Source organism: Dryobates pubescens, chromosome 29 (genome assembly GCF_014839835.1).
Source record: "Dryobates pubescens isolate bDryPub1 chromosome 29, bDryPub1.pri, whole genome shotgun sequence".
NCBI lineage: Eukaryota > Metazoa > Chordata > Aves > Piciformes > Picidae > Dryobates > Dryobates pubescens.
Genome location: NC_071640.1, coordinates 9,269,004 through 9,291,928, shown reverse-complemented (window position 1 = coordinate 9,291,928; position 22,925 = coordinate 9,269,004). Strand labels below are relative to the sequence as shown.

The 22,925-nt window shown below is 52.6% G+C and overlaps 1 protein-coding gene across 1 annotated transcript in view; it reads right to left on the bottom strand.

Annotated features, from left to right (window-relative positions):
• ASTN2 (astrotactin 2) overlaps positions 1-22,925 on the bottom strand; it is a 423,548-nt gene that overhangs the window by 126,411 nt on the left and 274,212 nt on the right. The window contains exons 14-16 of the mRNA XM_054174585.1: positions 13,025-13,149; positions 12,579-12,683; positions 9,019-9,198 (exon numbers count right to left, since the gene is read on the bottom strand). Of these exons, the coding sequence (XP_054030560.1) occupies positions 9,019-9,198; positions 12,579-12,683; positions 13,025-13,149 (410 nt within the window). The remainder of the gene's footprint in view (positions 1-9,018; positions 9,199-12,578; positions 12,684-13,024; positions 13,150-22,925) is intronic.

Genomic DNA, 22,925 nt, shown 5'->3' with positions numbered 1-22,925 from the left:
TGCTGGGGGAGCCCCAGGGAACTGACCCTCCCCATCCCTCCCGAGCTGCTGTTTGCCAAGGCTGCCAACTTGCATGTAATTATTTACATTCCCTGCTCCTCTCTTTTGGGTGGGAGGGGGCAGGCGCCTAAGCTACCTAACAGCAATTCTGGGGAGCTGATCTCACCTTGCATGCATGTTTTGGGGAGCTGAGGACTGTTACTGTGCCCTTGTGCAGTTAAAATTCAAGATGTCTTTTGCCAGTGCTCTGGTAATGGCAGTTCCTCTCCTACTGATCTCTTTCACACATTTCTCCTCTTTCTAAGAACTGCTGCAAGCAGGAAGCTACTGTGGACCTGAATAATTGAAGCAATATTATCTACCATAATATGTACCTCTGTCATTTGCTGTTCCAATGGATTATTTTTCTTTGCAATAAACATCACACTACTAGCAATAACATTTCCTGGAGTGCTTGAAGGGACATAAAAACTGGTCCAGTAAATTGAGCAGTTGGGTAGCCCAGCCTGTTCCTGGTTACACAGTTCAAACAAAGCATCTGTCAGCTCTTTCTCACTCGGAGAGTCAAGAAAAAACAACAGTACCCTGCAATGCACTGCTGGTCAGGACACTGCAGTCGCTGCCTGGGGGTGTGTGTGTCGCCTGCAGCTCTTCCAGTCGTGGGTTTCAGGCAGCAAAGGGAAGAAGAAAACCTGCTGTCCCTCACCCAGGGACACATGTCCCCCTGACAGAGCTCAACAGTGACTGGGAGGTGGTTCTGCAGAGCTGTTCTTTCCTGCCGTGGTGCACCATCCCCCATCCCCCCCAGTGCTGTGATCAATCTGCCAAACGAGATGAAACAGAGTCATTAAGGGCTTGTGCTGGAACAGTTTGGCTTCTGCTCTCTCAACCTGGAGAAAGAGCTGGTCTGGCTGTACGTGTGTGCTTGGTTTGTAAAGATTTGTGTAATAAAGGAAAAATTGATCCAATTAAAAGCACATTGCAAGCGGCTCATTTTCTTATTAAAAACACTTCATCTCCTCCCTTTGGTGGCAGCTTGGGTTTTATGGCCAGCAGGGATTAGACTTGGGAACACAATGGCTCCAAAGACCCCTTTTATGCTGTCAGGTTGCAGAGGATAAATCTGATCTCCTGGCAGGCCTCATGTAACTCTATCTGACAGCTCCCTCTCCACCTCATAAACAAATGCTAGAGTTTCGTGCCTTAATTCAGGCTGATACTCCCAGCAGGGCTGTATCTTACTTCGCACTGGAGCTGATACCTGATGTTGTAAAGGTCTGCTCCACATTCACTGGCACTGAGCACTCAGGAACGGGACATGGAAGCCTGGCGGGAGGCTTCAGCACCCATGTCTCTGGCTCAGCTCTGCCCCACTGCCGAGGTGATGCATTTGCTGGAGGTGGTGTGAGGGCTGCTGGGGCTTCACCTGGTTTCCTGGATAATTTTGATAAATGCTGCAAAAGGTCATACTAGAAAGAGTGGATTTAAGTGGGGCCAAAAATGAGCTAAGCAGTTTGCCCCTCAGCAATCAAAGGCATTGGGACATCAGCCGCATGTGCAGGGACCCCCCTGCTGCTGCCCAGCTGGGCTGCAAATCTGGGTGAAGATGTTTATGACTTGGGCTCATCTCAGATGACACAGAATTACAAAACCAGAACTGTTTTGGCTGGAAAGGACTTTTAAGATCATGGAGTCCAACCAATATATCTAGTCTGTTGCTAAACCATGTCCCTCAGCACCATTTCTGTGTCTTAAACACCTCCAGGGGTGAGGGTACAACCACGTCCCTGAAGAGCCTGTTCCAGTGTTTGAGAACCCCTTCAGAGAATACCTTTCTTCTAATGTCCAAACTAAACCTCCCCTGGTGCAACCTGAGGCCATTTCCTCTTGTTCTATCACTTGTTACTTGGGAGAAGAGACCAACTCCCACCTCACTCCAACCTCATGGCAGGGAGTTGTAAAGAACCAGGAGGTCTCCCCTCAGTCTCCTTTCCTACAGGGGGACAATCGCTTCCCTGGTCCTGCTGGTCACACTGTGGAAGCGCTCCTTATCAAGCAGCAGTTAAAACATACAGGAGTTTATCAAACATAAGATCCTTGCAGAACAACTACCCTGCCAGTGCTGATAGCCTCACCCTGCTGTTGTGAGACGTTGCAATGTCCTGGGCAGCAGCAGCCCATTTTGTTCTGGGCAGCAGCTGACAGCCTGGGTTCCTAAAAGGATCACAGAATCACCAAGGTTGGAAGAGACCTCAAAGGTCATCAAGTCCAACCTGTCACCCAACACCTCATGATTAAACCATGGCACCAAGTGCCATGTTCAGTCCCCTGTTGAACACCTCCAGGGATGGGGACTCCACCACCTCCCTGGGCAGCACATTCCAATGGCTAACAACTCTCTCTGGGAAGACCTTACTCCTCACCTCCAGCCTAAACCTCCCCTGGCACAGCTTGAGACTGTGTCCCCTTGTTCTGGTGCTGGTTGCTTGACAGAAGAGACCAACCCCCACCTGGCTACAACCTCCCTTCAGGTAGTTGTAGACAGCAATAAGGTCTCCCCTGAGCCTCCTCTTCTCCAGGCTAAGCAACCCCAGCTCCCTCAGCCTCTCCTCGTAGGGCTTGTGCTCGAGGCCTCTCCCCAGCCTCATTGCCCTTCTCTGGAGGAGGGGGAGAGGCTGTTCCTCAACCAAAGGGGGCAGAGCTACAAAAGTAAAAATCAAGCCAGCTGCTTCGGCTCTTTCCTATGGTATTGCTTAAGTGATTTTTTCTGGGTCATTACTCCATGTGAGGACTTAAAGTTATTTCATTTTACACAACTAATTACTCCACTTGCCTGGCAATTCTGGCTTCCAATGAGCAGTGCAGGAGGTCAGTTAGCAAACTGAGTCACAGCACAGATTTCAGTCGAAACAAAATTCCACAGCAGCCAGCAAGATTGTTGTGGTTGTCGTTGTTGTTTTCCCCTCCTCTGAACAAAATGCCAAAATCTGAGCTTTTGAAAGAAATATAATGACATAAACCACCAGCAAGCAGGAGTGTTACAGAGGTAATAGAGTGGCTGTTTATAGGAACAGATCTCAAGGACAAGGAAAATCTATACACTTTACTTCTGACCAAGCAGGTATAAGGGAAACCATTATCTCCTTTAATAGATGCAAAGCTTGCCTTACAGCTTTCTTAATGCACCTGATTGTGCCTGGGAAATGAAAATTCAAGGTTCCCGTGGACTAGTTCAATCTTAATTCTGTTAGGGCACTATCAGACCTGAAGGGAGATGAATGAGACCTTGAGAGGACAGAAGGGCTCCACAGACCCTACTCAGAAGAATATGGACTGCTGTTTCAGCAGAGCTTGAGGCTGTAGCCTTAATATGGCTTGCATTTTATGAACATTCTGTGTCTAAACTGCTGAGCACACAAGGCAGCACAAAAACTGTGACCTCTTAAAGGTAAATGCAATCAACAATGTATGGTCCAAGGGAAGAGAAGCAACTCTTAGGGATGCTGGTGGGCAGAAAGCCTTAGGGAGTGTGATGTGATCTAGAATTATAGTGATAGAACTGCCAGGGCACAGCCCCTCTGTGGACTATTTTAGTAAACAGTGATTGAGGGAGAACATCTTTCACATCTGGAGCAGCCACTTTCAAAGCTCAGCTTGCTCTCTGCCCAACACAGCCAGGTAAGCTCAGCCAAGGAAAACTCCATCTGGAGATCATAGGAACTGCAACAAACCCAAACATTTCACTCACAGCAGACCTACAGCAGCATAAGAGTTGGGTAATGACAGCCTCTGAATCTCCTGCACCCATGCACAACACACCTTGAACCCACCAGCATCCTGCCCTGCTCCCCAGCTGGGCTTCTCCCAGGTCTTTTGTGGCATGGGAGGGGAGCCCCCCCAAGCCTGCGTGCTGCTCGGTGCCAGCACACCACTCGCACACTGCTTCTTTTCCAACTTTTCCTAGCTGGAGAACAGAATTCTCCCACGCTGAAGCTCAGCTAGTCTGCACCATGGGAAAGAATTGTCACTCAAATCCTTGAGGAGAGAGCCCCTCCTGTCACTTCTGAGAATGTCTCTGTTGGCTCTAAGCACCGGAGCGCTCACAGACTGCGTTGTGTGCGTCGTGTTGGGAACCAGCAAGTGAGAACAGCTCTTGGGGAAATCCCACCAGGGCTGTCAGAGTCTGCTGTCAGCAGCTCTTCCCTTCCTCTAATCAAGCTCCCTACCTCCAGACTGAGGGGCCACAGGGTAACCAGCTCTCTGATACACCTTTAACAGGGACTGAAGTGGTCCCTCCTCTACACTACTGTGTCCAGCTCTGGAGCCCTCCATACAGGAGTGACATGGAGCTGCTGGAGTGGGTGCAGAGGAGGTCATGAAGGTTGGAGTGCCTCTCCTACAAAGACAGGCTGAGAGAGTTGTTCAGTCTGGAGAAGAGAAGGCTCCAGGAAGACCTTCTTGTGGCATTTCACTATCTGAAGGGGCCTACAAGAAAGTTGGAGAGGGGCTGTTTAGAAGGGCTTGTAGCAGTAGGATGAGGGACAATGGTTTGAAACTAGGGAAGGGTAGATTTAGATTGGACATTAGGAAGAAGTTCTTTCCTGTGAGGTTGGAACACGTTTCCCAGAGAGGTGGTAGATGCCCCATCACTGGAGACATTCAAGGTCAAACTTGATGGAGCCCTGAGCAACCTGATCTAGTTAAAGATGTCCCTGCTTACTGCAGAGAGGTTGGACAAGATGACCTGCAAGGGTCCCTTCCAACCCTTCTGTGATTCTATCCTATGGTTTTCTGATCACTGTCTTTCCTCCTGTACATTTTGAGTCTCTCTGTGGTGGGTTGATCCCTAGCCTCTCCCTGACAGTTTTATCATTGAGCCTGGCATTATGCTGCATGGAATACCCCAGTTTGGGTCAGCAGTCCTGGCTGTGTCCCCTCTCAGCCTCTTGCCCACCTAGCCTATTCACTGTGGGGGCAGAGTGGGAAGAAGAGGAAGCCTGGATGCTGTGCAAGCTCTGCTCAGCAGCAGCCAACACACTGGGGTGTTATCAGCACTGGTTTAGGCACAGATCCAAAGTGCAGCCCCAGAGGGGCTGTGACAAAGTCAGTTCACTCCATCCTGGCCAAACCCAGCACATTCTTACACACAACAGGAGGGGGCCAGAGTGCTTGCCCCAGCTGCCAAATGGAGATGCTTGCACAGTTGGTATGAACTAAATGAGGTGCTGTCAGTGTTAAATGCTGGCTTCAACACAGGAGAAAACCAATGTGGGCAGATCAATGACTGGGTTGATCTCAAGGTACCTGCTTGGAGGCCACTCTGATGAGATAAAGCATTGCTTGGCTGTGCAGAGCCAGAGCAAGCAGACCAAAAAATGGGCTTTTAGTCACTCTGAATGGGATTTGGTTTGGTTTGCTCATGGACTAACACAGTTCCTAGCTGGGGAGCCTGGGGGAGGTTTCCACTCTGCCTTGGAAGGAGTGCAGTGCTCGGTGAGCCGCAGCCATGTGGGCAAGCAGCCATGCCTCTGGGCCTCTCTGCTGCTCTCCTCTACAGGATTTACTCCTGCAAATCTCAAGAGAGGCACCTTCACCTCCCCAGCACACATCTTACCTCCTTACCCTGCTCAGAGCCCTGTCCAACCTGACCTGGAACGGTTCAAAGGATTGGGCATCTACTACCTCTCTGGACAACCTGAGCCAGTGTATCACCACCCTCAGTGTAAAAAATTTCTTCCCTCACCCTTTGTCCTGTCACAACAATCCCTGTTAAAAAGTCTGACCCATCATGCCTGTAGGCCTCCTTTAAGTTCTGAAAGGCCACCAGGTTTTCCTGGAACCTTCTCTTCTCCTGGCTGAACTACAACTCTCTCAGGCTGGCCTCACAGCAGAGGGCTTCCAGACTTCCCATCATGTGGCCTCCTCTGGCCCTGCTCCAACAGGTCCCTGTCTGTGCTGAGGACTCCAGAGTTGGTCCCAGCACTATAGGGGGGTCTCAGCAGAGTGGAGCAGAGGGGCAGAATCCCCTCCCTCCACCTGCAGCCCACACTGCTGGGGATCAGCCCAGGTCATGGTTGGTTCTGGGCTGTGAGCACATGGGGCTGGTGCATGTTCAGCTTTTCACACACCAGAACTCCCAGGTTCTTTCCCAAAGGGCTGCTCTCCAGCTTTTCATCCCCCAGCCTGGATTAATACTTAGGATTGCCCTGACCCATGCAGCTGGTCTTGTGGTACCCCATGATGTTCACAACTTCTCAAGCTTGTGCAGGTCATAGTTTTCAGAAGAGGAAGGGCAAAGCTTTGCGTTTCTAGAGGCAGAGCAGCCTGCAAACGCCACTGGTGCTGCCCACCCAACTTGGCAGGGTGGTGGGTCTAGACATCAAGAAGGCACTTTCTGCTGTCCCTGGTGAGAGCTGGATCACTTTCTCCTCCATTTGGCTGAAGGAGACACTCTGCAGACACCGCCCCACGTCACAGGCTCCCGTGCCGGCTGCGAGCGCGGCGCTCGGGCCGCTCCAGCCTCGGCAGCGAGCCAGCGCCTGGCCCGGCGCTCCCCAAGGAGCCTGGCTGCCGGCAGGGTGGGCTGCTCTTGGAGCCTGTGTTTTCAATTAGGGCTCGAGGCTCAGCTCGTGGCTGCGCTGGCAGAGGCCTCCTCCCGAGGCCCCGCGATTGATTTAGGGAGTTGATTAAAAGATGACAATAATTTTGCGCGAGGCTGCGAGGACGCCGCAGTGTGCATTTTTATCATCTTTGGTGCCGCGCCAATTAGCTCCAGACTCCCCTCTCCCCCTCCTCTTTCTGACCTGCCTTGCTCACTAGCAAATTCCAGCTCTCCTGGCCTCACTTTTGCGTTAGAGACACTGATGCCTGTGTGTGTGCTCGGAGCCGCTCGGACACAGGCTGGCTGGCGGCGGGGAGCCCGGCAGGCCAGAGCTGCTTCCCAGTGGGCAAAACATCCAGAACAGCCTAGATGGAGTTATTTATGCTGATCCCCCTGGCAAAATGAGGGTAAATCATTTGGAGATGCTGGGAATAAAACCCATCTACCATAAGGAGCTTTCTCTTAGCTAACTGGGCTTTCTCCAGGTGAGAGCCCTGGGTTTCCTGTGATACCTTCTCTGGCCATGAAGCCATTCTCCCCTGGTATCAGCAAGGGCTCTGACACCCTCAGTGTCCTTCCAAAAGCATTTTCTGGCCATCACAGAGCTAAGTACAAAATGGTCCCCTCTGCAGTACCAATAACCTCAAAATTCAACCTCCCCAAACCCACCAACTGCTAAAGCAGAGCCACAGACAAAGACCAAGTTTGGAGCCAGCACCTGGTGTGCAAATGCCACACGGTCAGAAGCTAAATACTAAAGCTAATACGTGCCAAACCCTGGGTGTTCCTTGAGTGCTCTGGTGCTTTGCAGGCAGAGAAGAAGGATGCTTCAGGTGCTCCCAGCATGCCAGGGCAGCCCTGCAAGTGGCACAGGGTGGGCACAGCTCCAGGGGTACATGTGGGAGCTGGGTGGGGAGTGAGGGATCCTGCCTCAGCCAGCTGCATTCCATGGACTAAAAAGGACATGATTTTGTCAGCAAGGCACTGCCTGCCTTCAGGCCCTGTGCCACTGGGGCTTTGCAGTTGAACCACTACTGCCCTGGATGGGGGGAAGGTGGGGGCTCAGAAATGGGAGCCGTTTCACCACTGAATGAAGTGTTGTCATCATTTCTCTGCCCTCTGGCCCCAGCACTGTGAAGCAGCAGTGATGACTGCGCCAGGCTCAGACTGCGGCATCTGCCTCTTATTCTCACCCAGCATCTCCAGAGAAACCCTGCTCCTGCAGTGACCATGCTGGGAACATGAAGCCACTCTGAGTCTGCTTCCCACTGACACATTTGCTTGGGGCTTGCAAGGGAGCACGCAGGAATGATTAATAGCAACCCAAACACATGAGGACCACACCTCACAGGAGCGATTAATAACATCCCAAACACCAGAACACCACCTCCGCCACGCTGCTTCCTGCTAAACAGGGGCATTGCTATGGCAAACTTCATCTATCACTATTTCAAACCCAAACAAACGAGCCCAGGCTGTTATAAATACACTTTTCAAGATAAGCTGTGCCAGGAAGATGAGGAAAAAATCGATCAGAATGTGAGGGAGGTGGTGATCAGGAGCCCACCTCCACCCACAGCCCTCCAAAGCCTGCTGCTTGCAGGGCAGGGTGCAAGTGCCAGAATGACCTCTGTTCCCATCAGCTCTATGACACATCACAGATGTTTCTCAATGGAAAAATATCAGACCCAGGGAATTATCCCCAGCTCCCTGGAGGGGAGAAATGAATTGGCAAATGGAAGGCTAGGGCGATAAGGGAGTTTTTATAAACATAACCTAATTGTATTACTTCAAAGTCCTGAAGTTTATTGCCCTGTTTAATGATGTGCCTCCTTATTTATGGTGTAGCACAATGAGGCTGCTATTGATTTAATACACTTCCTTAAAGACTGTCATTGTCACAAGCAATAAAACGGAGCCATTCTCACACAGCTCAATTATGTCACATCTCCATCACCCAACCCCAAGCACCCCCAGGGTGCAGGGGCCATTGTGGCAGGGCCAGGAGCAGCTGGTGAATTGGGTCACCCTGGGCAAGGATGGAACTGCAGTGTGGCAGGAGCAGGCAGGATCACAGAATGACAGAATGCATTGGGTTGGAAGGGACCCTCAAAAGTCACCTTGTGCAACCCCCCTGCGGTGAGCAGGGACACCTCCAACTAGAGCAAGTTGCTTGAGGTCCTGTAAGTTTGACTGTGAATGTCTCCAGGGAGCTACCATCACATCTGAGGGATGGGTTCACCTGGGTCAGGGCTGCTGCCACCATGCTGGGCACTCAGTTTAGCACAAGTCTCCTGCCTGCACCTGCTAACCTGTGTGGTGATGGTGTATGCACAGGAAAAAGGGGGTGATGGATGGAAACAGTGCGAATGATGGCTGGCATTTGTGCCCCTGCCCATTCCCACCACCCTCCTCACCTTTCTGGTACTGGAGCCAAAGCTGCTGCTGGACCTTCTTGCTGGGGAAGTGGATGGTGCAGCTGAACTCAGAGCCATACAGAGCCTCTGCGATGTAGTGGGAGCCAAACTGCTGGATGAAGGAGAGCAGCTCCTCCCGGCTGCTGTCCTTGTTCAGGATCTTCAGGATGTTGGCAAAGCCTGTGGGAAGGAGGCAGGGGATCACAGGATGGCCAGGCAGGGCTGCTGGCCACAGCCAGGGAGGAGGCCCAGAAGATATTGTGCTTGAGATACACAACTCCCCACATGCATACAAAGCTCAGTTCTTTCTCTTGCCTCCATGGGCTACAAGGTTCTCTGGAATCCACAACCTGTTCTTCATCCTGGGCTGCTGCTCTGGCATCCTTCTAGGATTCCTCTTCCTAGGAGAGTTCTCAAATCATTTTACAGGGATGTGCACATGGACACATGGACACACACACAAACACCCTCCTGCCAGCTCTAGCTCATTCTGCAAGCTGCTGACACATCATCAACAATCTCCTCTAAGGATGTGTTTGGCTTTTCCTTTGCAGTAAGCACATTCAGAGATACTCTCCTGGTGTAAGGATGAATTGATCCTAAACTGCATTGCAGAACAGCCCCAGTGTAAATACCCTGCCCAACTGATAGCTGTTATTAGGAAAGCTGGAGACAGCCCAGAGAGACATCCAGGGCTGGGCTGATGGCAACTCTGTGGCTGTGCTCCAGACCCCTCCCCAGCCTCGTTGCCCTTCTCTGGACACCTTCAACTGTCTCAATGTCCTTCTTAAACTGAGGCCCAGAACTGCACACAGTACTCAAGGTGTGGCCTAACCAGTGCTGAGTACAGGGGCAGAATGACCTCCCTGCTCCTGCTGGCCACACTATTCCTGATCCAGGCCAGGATGCCACTGGCCTTCTTGGCCAGCTGGGCACACTGCTGGCTCATGTTCAGCTGCTGTCAACCAGTACCCCCAGGTCCCTTTCTGCCTGGCTGCTCTCCAGCCACTCCAATTCCAGCCTATAGTGCTGCATTGTTGTGACCAAAGTGCAGCACCTGGCACTTGGACTTGTTAAATGCCATCATAGAATCATAGAATCAATAAGGCTGGAAAAGACCTCAGAGATCATCAAGTCCAACCTGTCACCCAACACCTCATGACTTCTAAACCATGGCTTCAAGTGCCACATCCAATCCATTTTTTAACACCTCCAGGGACGGTGACTCCACCTCCCTGGGCAGCACATTCCAATGGCTAACAACTCTCTCCGGAAAGAACTTTCTCCTCACCTCCAGCCTAAACTTCCCCTGGTGCAGCTTGAGACTGTGTCCTCTTGTTCTGGTACTGTTTGCCTGGGAGAAGAGACCAACCCCCACCTGGCTACAACAAATTGTCTACAACAACCATGTTGGACCCTGCCCATCTGTCCAGCCTGCCAAGGTCCCTCTGCAGAGCCCTCCTACCCTCTAACAGATCAACACATAACTGTCACCAAAATGAGCTGATCTTGATGGTTGCTTGGTTGGTTGATTGATTGATTGATTGAAAGAGAAAGGAGGTCTAATAAAAGGGGAGGAAAAAAATAAGCCAAAATAATTCCTTTTGAATCCAACCCAAATATTTTGTTCAGTTCTGAGGAGGTTATTTCATTCTGGGGCTGTTGCAGCCTGTCTGCACTAAATCTCTTTCCTTTCTCTCTTTCTTCTTTGGCTTTCTCCATTTAAAAACAGGTTGCTTTTTAAATATGAAATGCTGTTTTGAAATGAAAAGGCAAAACATTTCAGGTTGCAACAAAACGTTTCAGCATCTCTGAGACAAAAAAATGTGCAGCTCGGAAAACGGGGAAGTGAAATGTTTTGACGGCTGCAGGATCCTCCCGCCCACCCCTTCCTCATCTGTGACTCCCTTGCTGTATCTGACCCACATTTCCAGCTGCTTTGGGTGCTTCTGAAACCACCTTGGGTTTTGGTTCTGTCCAAATACTGGCTGGGTTTGGTAGGTACACAGGTACATGGCCACCCCCCACACACAGCTTCCCCACGCTGCTGCTTCTGTAGCTTGAGCTGAGCCCATCGCCCTAAAGGCAGGTGAGGGCTTGACTTGCTGGAAAGCAGCTCTGTGGACAAGGACCTGAGAGTGCTGGTAGACAACAAGTTCCCCATGAGCCAGCAATGTGCCCACAAAGGGAAATGGCATCCTGGGGTGCATTAAGAAGAGTGTGGCCAGCAGGTCAAGGAAGGTTCTCCTCCCCATCTGGTGAAACCTCATCTGGAGTATTGTGTCCAGTTCTGGTCTTCCCAGTTCCAGAGAGACAGGGAACTACTGGAGAGAGTCCAGTGGAGGCTACGGAGATGCTGAAGGGCCTGCAGCATCTCTGTGAGGAGGAAAGGCTGAGAGCCCTGGGGCTGTTTATCCTGGAGAAAAGCAGCTCCAGAGGGGATCTTCCCAATACTCAGCAAGAGCTAAAGGGTGAGGGACAAGAGGATGGGGCCAGACTCTTGTCAGTGGTGCCCAGTGACAGGATAAGGGACAATGGGCACAAACTGGAACCCAGAGGGTTCCATCCAAATATGAGGAAAAGTTTATTTGCTGTGAGGGTGACAGAGCCCTGGAGCAGCCTGCCCAGGAAAGTTGTGGAGTCTCCTTCTCTAGAGAGATTCCAAAGCCACCTGGACATTGTGATCCTGGGCAACCTGCTCTGGGTGATCCTGCTTTACAATGAGGATTGGACTTCATGATCTCCAAAGGCCCCTCCCAACCCCCCACCATGCTGGGATTCTGGATTGTTGGTTTGTGTGACTGAGCTGCACAAGCTCCCTGTCTCAGTTTCCCCCCCTGTACTGCAGCAGTGCTGGGAGCACAAACCACTGTCTGGAAGTGGGAGATGGTGGTTAAATGTTGCCCTGGTTTCAGCTGGGACAGAGTTGAGTTTTCTTCCTAGTAGCTGGTGCAGTGCAGTGTTTTGGATTTAGTGTGAGAACAAAGTTGACAACATGCTGATGTTTCAGTTGTTGCTAGGTAGCTTATCCTAAATTCAGGATTTCTCGGTTTCCCTTGCTCTGCCAGCAAGGAGGTACACAAGAAGCTGGGAGGGATCATGGTCAGGACAGCTGACCTGAGCTAGCAAAAGGGTGTTTCCTGCCACAGAACATCACGACCAGTATACAAACTGGGGAGAGTTGGCCAGGAGGGGCTGGTGACGTCTGCAGAATTGTGCAGGGGATAGTAAGGAATTGCACTGTGCATCTCTTGTCTTCTCTTGGGGTTGACTGCTTTCTCTTTTTTGTTCTATTCCTTTCCATTAGTATTGCTATTAATTATTCCAGTGACTAAACTGTTCTTGTCTCAACCCAGAAGTTGTACTTTTTTCCCCAGCTCTCTCCCCATCCCACTGGGAGACGGGAGGACTGAGCAGGCAGCTGCTTGTTGCTTAGTTGCTGGCTGGGGTTAAACCATGACAGATGCTTAGCAAGACTGTGCCCTGGGGCAGAAGACCACCACCCACCCACCTACCCACCCATGCAAGCCTTGGGCCTCCCCACTGTCAGAAGCCCTCACCTGCAGAGAGGGTGATGGAGCTGAGCTTCACCCTGTAGAGGTTGCTCCTGACCCGCCAGTGCTGCACCATGGGGTAGCCCATCGCCTCATCGTACTTGATGTCCCCTGCAAGTGAAGAGCCGATGTTCAGTGCCTGCTGACCATGCTCTGAGAAATGCTCCATGCTCACACCAAGCAACTGCTCTGTTACACGCCACAGAGGGGAGAAATGAGGTGGCAGCAGGGATGGTAACCTCCTCTGATGGCCGTGACATGGCAGTTCCCAGTGCTGCAATGGCTGAGATGCTGTGTTGGGCTGGACTCACACAGCCCATTTCTACCCCAGCAGGGGTACCACGAAGGACCCCAAGATGCCAGGATTGCTGATGCCTCTCAAGGCCCAGGCTGGGATGGCTCTGGCTCCTATGCTTGTCCCCAGCGGGGCTGAGCCTGGGGGCAGCTCGTACCGGTGAGAAGCTGGAGGTCAGGAAGGGGCTCCGAGAGGACGCCACGGCACTGCTCCTCCACGGGCAGAGGGATCACCAGGAGGCCATCAGCCAGCTGGGGGAAGTCTTTGATGAAGTTATTCTCCCTGCAGAGAGAAAAAGACAACTGCAAAGCAACGATGCAGGCCACGGCCTGGCAGCGGGGCTGAGCTGCCCTGGTGGCACAGGGATGGGTGGTGAGGGAGTGTGAGGGACATCTCTGGGCAGACCTAACAGTGAATGGGGTTTGAAGTCCCCACCACCAACCACCCTGGCTGTACAGATCTCTGAGGTCATGCTTAATGAGCTCCTCAGGGACCAAGGCTCTGTTAGCTCTCCAGCATCATAGGACTGCTCTCAGCTTGGGGACCTGGCCACTGGTTTTGGCCTGGATTGTCAGTGTGGCACTGGAGAGGGGGCGGACAGTGGTGAGGAGAGAGGAACATCTGCTACACCCCAAAACTGCCCCTTTCCACCACTAGCAGCATCTTCCTGGTATAGAACTATGACCAAGCATCAGACCAAGCCCTGCTGAGGCTCCCCAAACCGGGCAGCAGCATCACCCTCACAGCTTTGCCCCTGATGACTGAGGGAAAGGTACCTTTAAAGCCAGATACCCAAACAAAGGCTCAGGGGGCAGTTTCACCAGACAGCCACACACCTGGGCTCTCCTCTAACCTTGGCAGGTCTAGTGTAGAACAGGCACCTAATGAATTGTTTCTAGAACAAAGATGCTGGGGAACTGATTTGAAACGGTGAGCAGGCAGGTCTGTGGAGAAAATCCTCCCCTGGCAAGTCCAATGCCTTGTGCCTGCACAAAGGAAACAGGAGGGGGCATTTCAAATATTGTTCATAGCCAAAATATAGGGCAGGAGGCTCTGTGTCCTCTGGGTACAGAGACAAAAGGGCAGCAGAGCAGAGAAAGGGAGGCTCCTGCAAAATCAGGTCAGCTCCAGGAGCTGGGGGAGGCTCAGGCTGGCACCGCCTGCCCCAGCTGCATCTCTCTGAATGGATTTCCTTTAAGCAGCTGCTGGTCTCACTCCTCTCCCTCAGTTTTATCCCACATAGCCCATCCTGAGGGTGGGGGATGATGCTCAATCATTCCATGATCAGCTCACACATGGGGACACCTTGGCCAAGGGTCTAGCTGCAGTGCGATGCTGAGCACTTCCCTGGGGCACTCCTGTTGCTCCTGGGACAGAATAAAGCCAGTACCACCTGTATCAGTGGTCAGCAGGAGGCTGTAGCTCTGTGCAACCAGCCTGAGGATGCTCCCAGCCCTGAGGTGGGTGAGGAGCACTGGGATGAGCAGCTGCAGGTGGAGACACACAAGTAAAGCCAAGAAGAGCAGCACAGGCAGCCCTGGCAGCAGGCAACAGCCTGCCTTCATGCTGCACCCCCATCTCAAAGCCACTGGCACCTGATTACATCTCAGGAGCTTCACTTTAGGCCCTGCTGGAGAAGGAGTGGTTTATTTGTCTGAGGGGAGAAGCCTCTTCCTCAGGCACGAGCTCACCAATCCCCCACTGCTCATGCCTGGTGTGAGGTCCCCACAGTGGCACAGAGCCTGGCTGCTTGGAAGGATGCAAATGGGGAACTGCAATTACTGCTGGAGCTGTGTAGCTGGTGGGCTGCAAAATGAGACAGGTGGGTAGGTAATGCAGGAAAGAGCATAGCAGTGTCTCTGCTGCTTTGCCTCAGCACAAAAGGGACAAAAGCATCAGCACTACCAAATCCCAAAGCTCTGCAGAGGTGATACTGCACCAGGAAAATGGGACACAGCTGCACAGAGCCCACTGCCACAACAGGGCATGGGGACTGTCCCCTTCATGGTGGGTCAGCCCTGCAGCCTGCACCCAGCAGTACACAGGGGCCAGGTGGGTCACAGCAGAGGCCTGTCCAGCCCTGCAGGACCAGGAGGAAATGCCCTGGAAGACAATGGCACTGGCTGCTGGCACCTTCCCTAGTGCTCTCCCATTGCCTTGGCACAGATTCAGTGTCACAGTATCACACAGTATCACAGTAACTAAGGTTGGAAGAGACCCCAAGGATCATCAAGTCCAACCTGTTCCAACAGACCTCACAACTAGACCATGGCACCAAGTGCCACGTCCAATCTCCCCTTGAACACCTCCAGGGACGGTGACTCCACCACCTCCCTGGGCAGCACATTCCAATGACGAATGACTCGCTCAGTGAAGAACTTTTTCCTCACCTTGAGTCTAAACCTCCCCTGGCACAGCTTGAGACTGTGTCCCCTTGTTCTGGTGCTGGTTGCCTGGGAGAAGAGACCAACCCCCTCCTGGCTACAACCACCCTTCAGGTAGTTGTAGAGGGCAATGAGGTCACCTCTGATCCTTCTCTTCTCCAGGCTAAACAACCCCAGCTCCCTCAGCCTCTCCTCACAGGGTTGTGCTCAAGGCCTCTCCCCAGCCTTGTTGCCCTTCTCTGGACACGTTCAAGTGTCTCAATGTCCTTCCTAAACTGAGGGGCCCAGAACTGGACACAGTACTCAAGGTGTGGCCTAACCAATGCAGAGCACAGGGCACAATGACCTCCCTGCTCCTGCTGGCCACACTATTCCTAATACAGGCCAGGATGCCATTGGCCCTCTTGGCCACCTGGGCACACTGCTGGCTCATGTTTAGGCGGGTGTCAATCAGCACCCCCAGGTCCCAGTGGTGCCAGAAGAGCTCAGCTGCAGGGGACAGAAAAACATGGCATGGCAGACACCAGAAGACCAGAATGACAGAATTCTTTTGGCTGGAAAAGCTCTTCAAGGTCGAGTCCAACCATCACCCTAACACCACCATGGCCATTAAACCATGGCCCAGACTGCCATGTCCACACATTTCTCAAACACCTCCAGGGATGGGGACTTCACTGCCTCCCTGGGCAGCCTGCTGCAATCCCTGACCACTCTTGCAGCAAAGGAATTTTTCCTAATCTCCAAACTAAACCTCCCCTGGCACAATTTCAGGTAATTTTCTCTCATTCTATTCCCTGGTACAAGGGAGAAGAGACCAACCCCCACCTCACTCCAACCTCCTTTCAGGGAGTTGTAGAGAACAATGAAGTCTCCTCTCAGCCTCCTCTTCTCCAGACTGAACAATCCCAGTTCCCTCAGCTGTTCCTTACCAGCCCTGTTCTGCAAACCTTCACCAGCTTAGTTGCCCTTCTCTCTACTTGCTCCATCACTCCAATGTCCTTCTTGGAGTGAAGGCCCCAAAACTGAACACAGTCTAATTATTCCCTTCCTTGCCACCTCCAGCACCCTGCTTGCTGCCACCTCAAAGCAGGGATGAGCTGAAGCTGTGCAGGAGGAAGCTCCCAACTGGGCACAGGGTCTGGCCATGGCACAGCCCCCTGCAGAGTCCTGCCAAGCCTGCACCGTGCTGAGCCCTTGCTGTGGGTGTGGGAAGGCAAACTGGGAGGGTGTATGACAGTGAGAGCCATAGCCACTTGTGCCAGGCAGCATGCCTGGTAGTGTGCCATGGAGCTGCAGCCAGCAGAGAGTGGCAGCTCCTCTTCTACTGTGCCTCATTAACAAGCCTGTGGCTTGCAGCGCTGCTCACCACAGAGGCACAAGGAAGAGCTTCTGCCAAGCGGTTGTGCTCCTTGGGAGCTCCGAGCAAAGCTGCTGGGCTCTTTGTGAGGGGCAGGGACACAGAGGAGGGAGGGACAGGGCAGCATCCCTGTGCCTGTGCTGCCACATGTGCCTCCATCTGGAGCACAGCCAGGCCACCAGCACCTCCACATGGGTGCAGGGCCAGGAAGGGCTCCCACACAGGGGTCTGACCCATTTCCAAGAGGCACAATGCCTTCACAGCCTCGTGATTCCTCCTGATCATGGAGCCAGGTTTATTCTGAGAGGATCAGGAGGGAGCCAGGCCAGCTTGCCTACTCACAGCACCTGCTGGCCCCACATCCTCCTCTGCATCTTGCTCTGTCCCCCAGCATCTCCCCAGCACTCATGGAGCAGATGCCTCATGCTCGCAGGAGCAGTGGGCACAGGGCAGGCTGCTCTCTCCAGCTCCCTGCACACTGAACCCACTCCTTGGCTCACATCTCTCAGGGCACTTTGCACATTGAGTCATTACACAAGGAAATGCTGCTTCTCCCAGGCCCCAGTGTGTCCCTGCCTTGGGAGGGAGCTGACTTCCAGAGGAATGAGTCTTGATGCTGGGAAAGGTCAAATGGCCAGAGGCTTTACTGAGTGCTCCTGGTGGCAGGGTGGGCTGAGAAGGAAGGTAGCTGCCTCGATTAAACTGAGTTCAAAATCCTGGCTTTGATGGACAGTTGGTGTAACCTGCACCAAGTCATACACCCAGCCATTGCCTCAGCTGACACAGATACACACAGCAGCTCCCTCCACCCCGGGCTGCTGGCGGGGTGAAGGCAATTAGCAGCTGCTCAGGTATCAGGAGGAGGGCTCAGGCAGCCAGAGCCTGCTGTGCTGGCATCCTCCTGTCCTTCTGAAACTGCACACACAAACTAGAGGTGCTTTGGGGGAATGTGACCTCAAACAATACACCCAAGGTCACTGAGTGCAGCCCTGGTGCAGTGTAGAGCTGCATTGCTGTGCCCTGCAGGGCTGCTATCAGCTCATACAGCTGAAGGGAAGCCTTCACAAAGAACCAGCATCCCACAGCATCCCTAAGTAAAAGGGGGTTCTGGGGAAGCTTCATGCAGGTGCTGAGGAGCAGTTGAAGCATTGTGGTGATCCTGGGTGTGGATGGGGCCACGGCTGCTGAGTCACAGAATCACAGAACTGTCAAGTTTGGAAGAGACCTTTGAGATCATCTAGTCTAACCACTTGCCTGGAGCTCACAGTCCCACTACTACTGCTAAGCTACAACCATTACACCATGTCCCTCAGCACCACATCCACAAGTCTTTTAAACACCTCCAGGGATGGGGACTCCACCACCTCCTTAGGCAGCCTGTTCCAATGCTTGATAACCCTTTCTGTGAGGAAATTTCTCCTAATACCCAACCTAAATCCTAAGTCTTGGACCATGACAGGGCTCTGCTGAGCCCTGGAGGACCCAGTTCTGGGCCCCTCAGTTTAAGAAGGACATTGAGACATTTGAAGGTGTCCAGAGAAGGGCAACAAGGCTGGGGAGAAGCCTTGAGCACAGCCCTGTGAGGAGAGGCTGAGGGAGCTGGGGTTGCTTAGCCTGCAGAAGAGGAGGCTCAGGGGAGACCTTCTTGCTGTCTACAACTACCTGAAGGGAGGTTGTAGCCAGGAGGGAGTTGGTCTCTTCTCTCAAGCAACCAGCACCAGAACAAGAGGACACAGTCTCAAGCTGTGCCAGGAGAAGTTCAGGCTGGAGGTGAGGAGAAAGTTCTTCCCAGAAAGAGTCGATAGGCATTGGAATGTGCTGCCCAGAGAGGTGGTGGAGTCACCATCCCTGGAAGTGGTCAAGAGCGGACTGGATGTGGCACTTGGTGCCATGGTTTAGTCATGAGGTCTGTGGTGACAGGCTGGACTCGATCTTTGAGGTCTCTTCCAACCTTGGCGATTTGGTGATTCTGTGACCTCATCTCTATGCCAAGCTTTGGAAGCCAGGGCAAAGCTCCCAGTGGGATTTTGGCTGGTAGTTGTGGAAGATCAGCTGGGGACTCACATTCATTTCATTTTCTTGTTAGGAACAGCACTGGGGGAAGGAGCAGCTTCTCTTCCTCAGCTCAGCCAGCTGTGGCTTCCTCCCTTCACACTTCGCTCCCAGAGCACACGGCCTCAAGGCTGGACTCTGCCCACCAACCCTTTTGGAGCCCTCCTTGCTCCTGTACAGCTCTCCCTGCAAAGCCAGGCATCGGCTGCTGTGGGGCTTCCAGCCTGCACCCAGCACTGAGAGCAGAGCCTGCAGTGCACTGCAGCAGCTGGGCAAATGTATTCATGAAGGGGTAAGGGGAAAAAAATAACTCATAATATCAAATGACCCCACAAGTGATGAGCTGACGCCCTGAAGCGTGAGATTTAATTACCCTTATCTGAGGCAGCGCAGCTACAAATGTTAATCACATTATCAGCCAGCCTGCTCCTGTTCAGCACAGCCACTGTGTGAGCACCACGCTGTCTGCTGGGCCCCTCTGAGGGGACAGCTTCCCCAGCAAGAATAATTTATTCATCTTACTTCTTTCTGTCCTGTGACGGCCTGGGGAGAACAAGGCGGATCTGAGGTTACTCGGTGCCAGCTTCTACAGATTCACAGATTGCATGGGGTCAGAAGGGACACTCAAAGGTCATCTTGCTCAATCCCCCTGCAGTGAGCAGGGACACCTTCAACTAGATCAGGCCGTCCAGGGCCTCATTGACTCTGATCTTGAGTGGCTCCAGGATGAGGCTTCAGCTCCATCCCTGGGCAACCTGTTCCAGTATTTCACCACTCTAATTGTGAAGAACTTCCTCCTGATGTCCAACCTAAATCTACCTGGCTCCAGTCTCAAACCATTTCCCTTCATCCTATCACCACAAGCCCCTCTAGAGCCTTCCTGTAGGTCCCCTTCAGATATTGAAATGCTGCTCTAAGGTCTCCCTGGAGCTTTCTCTTCCCCATGCTGAACAGCCCAAATTCTTTCAGCCTGGATTCTTATGAGAGATGCTTCAGCCCTCTGATCATCTTTGTGTCACTCCTCTGGACCTGTTCCAGGTGGTCCATGTGTTGGGGGTCCCATAGTTGGATGCAGTACTCCAGGTGAGGTCTCATCAGAGCAGAGAGGCAGAATCACCTCTCAGTCTGCTGGCCATGGTTCTTTTGAGGCAGCCCAGGATATTCCTGACCTAGTTTTCCCTTGGAAGAGTTTTCCTGCTGTGGTGGCTGCAAGCTCACAAGAGCCCAGCCTCCACCTGGCATGGGGACATTCAGACACAGCTTCTTTTTAGCTTGTGGTCACCAAAAATAATGGATCCAGAGTCACTGGGAGACAGAAAAGAGGGTGTCCTGCCTCCACAGACACTTTGGAGAAGGTAAGCACACCATCAGTCTCACCCCACGTGTCTCCATGACCTCAGGCACCAGTGAATTATGAAGACTTAATGCAACCCCCCTGAATCAGCAGTTACTTACTCCAAATTTTAGCAAGGCTCCACTCCTTTGGAACGAGGCAGGATGAAAAAGGAGACACTAGTCAGGTTTTGCCAGGCCCTAGAGGCCCTCCAGCTCCCCAGCTTTCAGCCCTAACCACTGTATGCAATGATGCACAGACAGACCAGGCTGTGAGGAGAGCACCAACCTGGAGCTGTCTATGCCACCCAAATCTTGGTGATGCTAACACAGCCATTGCCCTATCCCTCTAACTGTGGCTCAGACCTGTCCCCACACTGCCTGTCCCACCATGTCCCCAGCCTGTCCCACTTCAGTGGCAGCAATAACCAGCCTGGCAATATTCAGTAGCTGCCTCACTCCCTCGGTTCAGGGAGAATTAGCATTTAAATTGAGGTGTTTCAGGAGGAGATCATAGCAGCACTAGGGCTGCAATGCTTGCAGGCACACACCATGCTCCTTAAGGCTGGTGTCATGTTCCTGCATGCATAGTGCTCAGCACCATGCCCTTCACACACCCTCAAAATGAGCCCTGAAATCCTTTGTGGGGCTGGGAGAAACCAGGACCTCCCTTCCTGCACCTTCCTCTCCCCATCTCCTCCAAGGCTGGGGCTGTGCAGCAGTGAAGTACCCAGCTCTGTGATGGAGAGATGTTGAAGGGCTCAGTTAATGCTGGTGGAACACACTAGGCTCCATCTCCACAGCTTCTCAAGCTGGAATCCATTCCCCCTCATCCTATCACTACAAGCCCTCGTATAAAGTCCCTCCCCAGCTCTCCTGGAGCCCCTTTCAGGTACTGGAAGGCTGCTGTAGGGTCTCCCTGGAGCCTCCTCCAGTCTGAACAGCCCCAACTCTCTCGGCCTGTCCCCATAGGGGAGGTGCTCCAGCCCTCTGATCATTCTCCCCTCCCCACTCCCCATCACACAGCCATTCACTGATTCCAGTAAAGCATCTCCTGTGGGTGCAATCCTGAGGTGGGCTACAGATCTGTCCTCCTTGGCATGCCTGGTGGGAAGGGGCTGGGATGGAGAGCAGAGTCAAAACAAATTTGGAAGGTTGTGGTTCCCACAGCAACGTCTGGCACTGTGCAGCAGGCAGGCAGGGAGAGCTGGATTTATGCCTTAATTACAGAGTCAGGGCTCCAAAAGGAATCCCATGCAGAGCTCTGGTTTTCATCCCCTTACAGAACTTTGCAAATCTGTGGATTATTCCCTTTGGGATTGAAATTCCCTGTGCTCAACCTAAGCTTAAAGGTGATTTTCTGCAAGAAGTTTTACAAGTCAAAAAGAAGGGTTGAGTGGCAGAGGGAAGAGTGCTTATGGCTGGAGAAAGGGAAAAGAGTGGTGGCCTGCCTCTTGTTTGCCTGCAACTCTGCCAGGAGAGGGGTCACAGAATCACCCAGGTTGGAAGAGACCTCAAAGATCATCAAGTCCAACCTGTCCACAGACCTCATGACTCAACCACGGCACCAAGTGCCACATCCAATCCCCTCTTGAACACCTCCAGGGATGGGGACTCCACTACCTCACTGGGCAGCACATTCCAATGGCCAATCTCTCTCTGTGTAAAACTTCCTCCTAACCTCCAGCCTAAACCTCCCCTGGCACAGCTTGAGACTGTGTCCTCTTGTTCTGGTGCTGGCTGCCTGGGAGAAGAGACCAACCCCTCCTGGCTACAACCTCCCTTCAGGTAGTTGTAGAGAGCAAGAAGGTCTCCCCTGAGCCTCCTCTTCTCCAGGCTAAGCAACCCCAGCTCCCTCAGCCTCTCCTCACAGGGCTGTGCTCAAGGTCTCTCCCCAACTTTGTTGCCCTTCTCTGGACATGTTCAAGTGTCAAAATGTCCTTCTTAAATTGAGGGGCCCAGAACTGGACACAGTCCTCAGGGAGGCCAGAACAGTGAGCTGGCAGAAGCTGCCATCATCAACACTCCAACCCCAGTAAGATCTACCTGCTTCACAACCAGAGCCCAGAATAGGTCAATGGAGGCCCTCTGATGGAGTAGGCTCCAAGATCTTTGCATTTATTACTGGAGGTCTTCTTGTTTGATGGGCTGCTTGCCTGGCCAAGCAGCAAGGAAGCTGATGAAATACAACCCAGCATATGTCTGACCCAACACTTTGCATCTTTGCACATTTGGAGAGCAGCCAAACAGAAAGGGACCTGGGGGTACTGGTTGACAGCAGTTGAACATGAGCCAGCAGTGTGTCCAGGTGGCCAAGAAGGCCAACAGCATCCTGGCCTGCATCAAGAATAGTGTGGCCAGCAGGTGCAGGGAAGTCATTCTGCCCTGTGCTCAGCACTGGTTAGGCCACACCTTGAGTCCTGTGTCCAGTTCTGGGTTCCTCAATTTAAGAAGGACATTGAGACTCTTGAATGTGTCCAGAGAAGGGCAACAAGGCTGGGGAGGGGTCTGGAGCACAGCCCTGTGAGGAGAGGCTGAGGGAGCTGGGGTTGCTTAGCCTGGAGAAGAGCAGGCTCAGGGGAGACCTTCTTGCTGTCTACAACTACCTGAAGGGAGATTGCAGCCAGAAGGGGGTTGGTCTCTTCTCCCAGGCAGCCAGCACCAGAACAAGAGGACACAGTCTCAAGCTGTGCCAGGGAAAGTTTAGGCTGGAGGTGAGAAGAAAGTTCTCCCCAGAGAGAGTTGTTAGCCATTGGAATGTGCTGCCCAGGGAGGTGGTAGAGTCCCCATCCCTGGAGATGTTCAAGAGGGGATTGGATGTGGCACTTGGTGCCATGGTTTAGTTAGTCATGAGGTGCTGGGTGACAGGCCAGACTTGATGATCTCAAAGGTCTCTTCCAACCTTATTGATTCTGTGATTCTGTAAAGCTGGT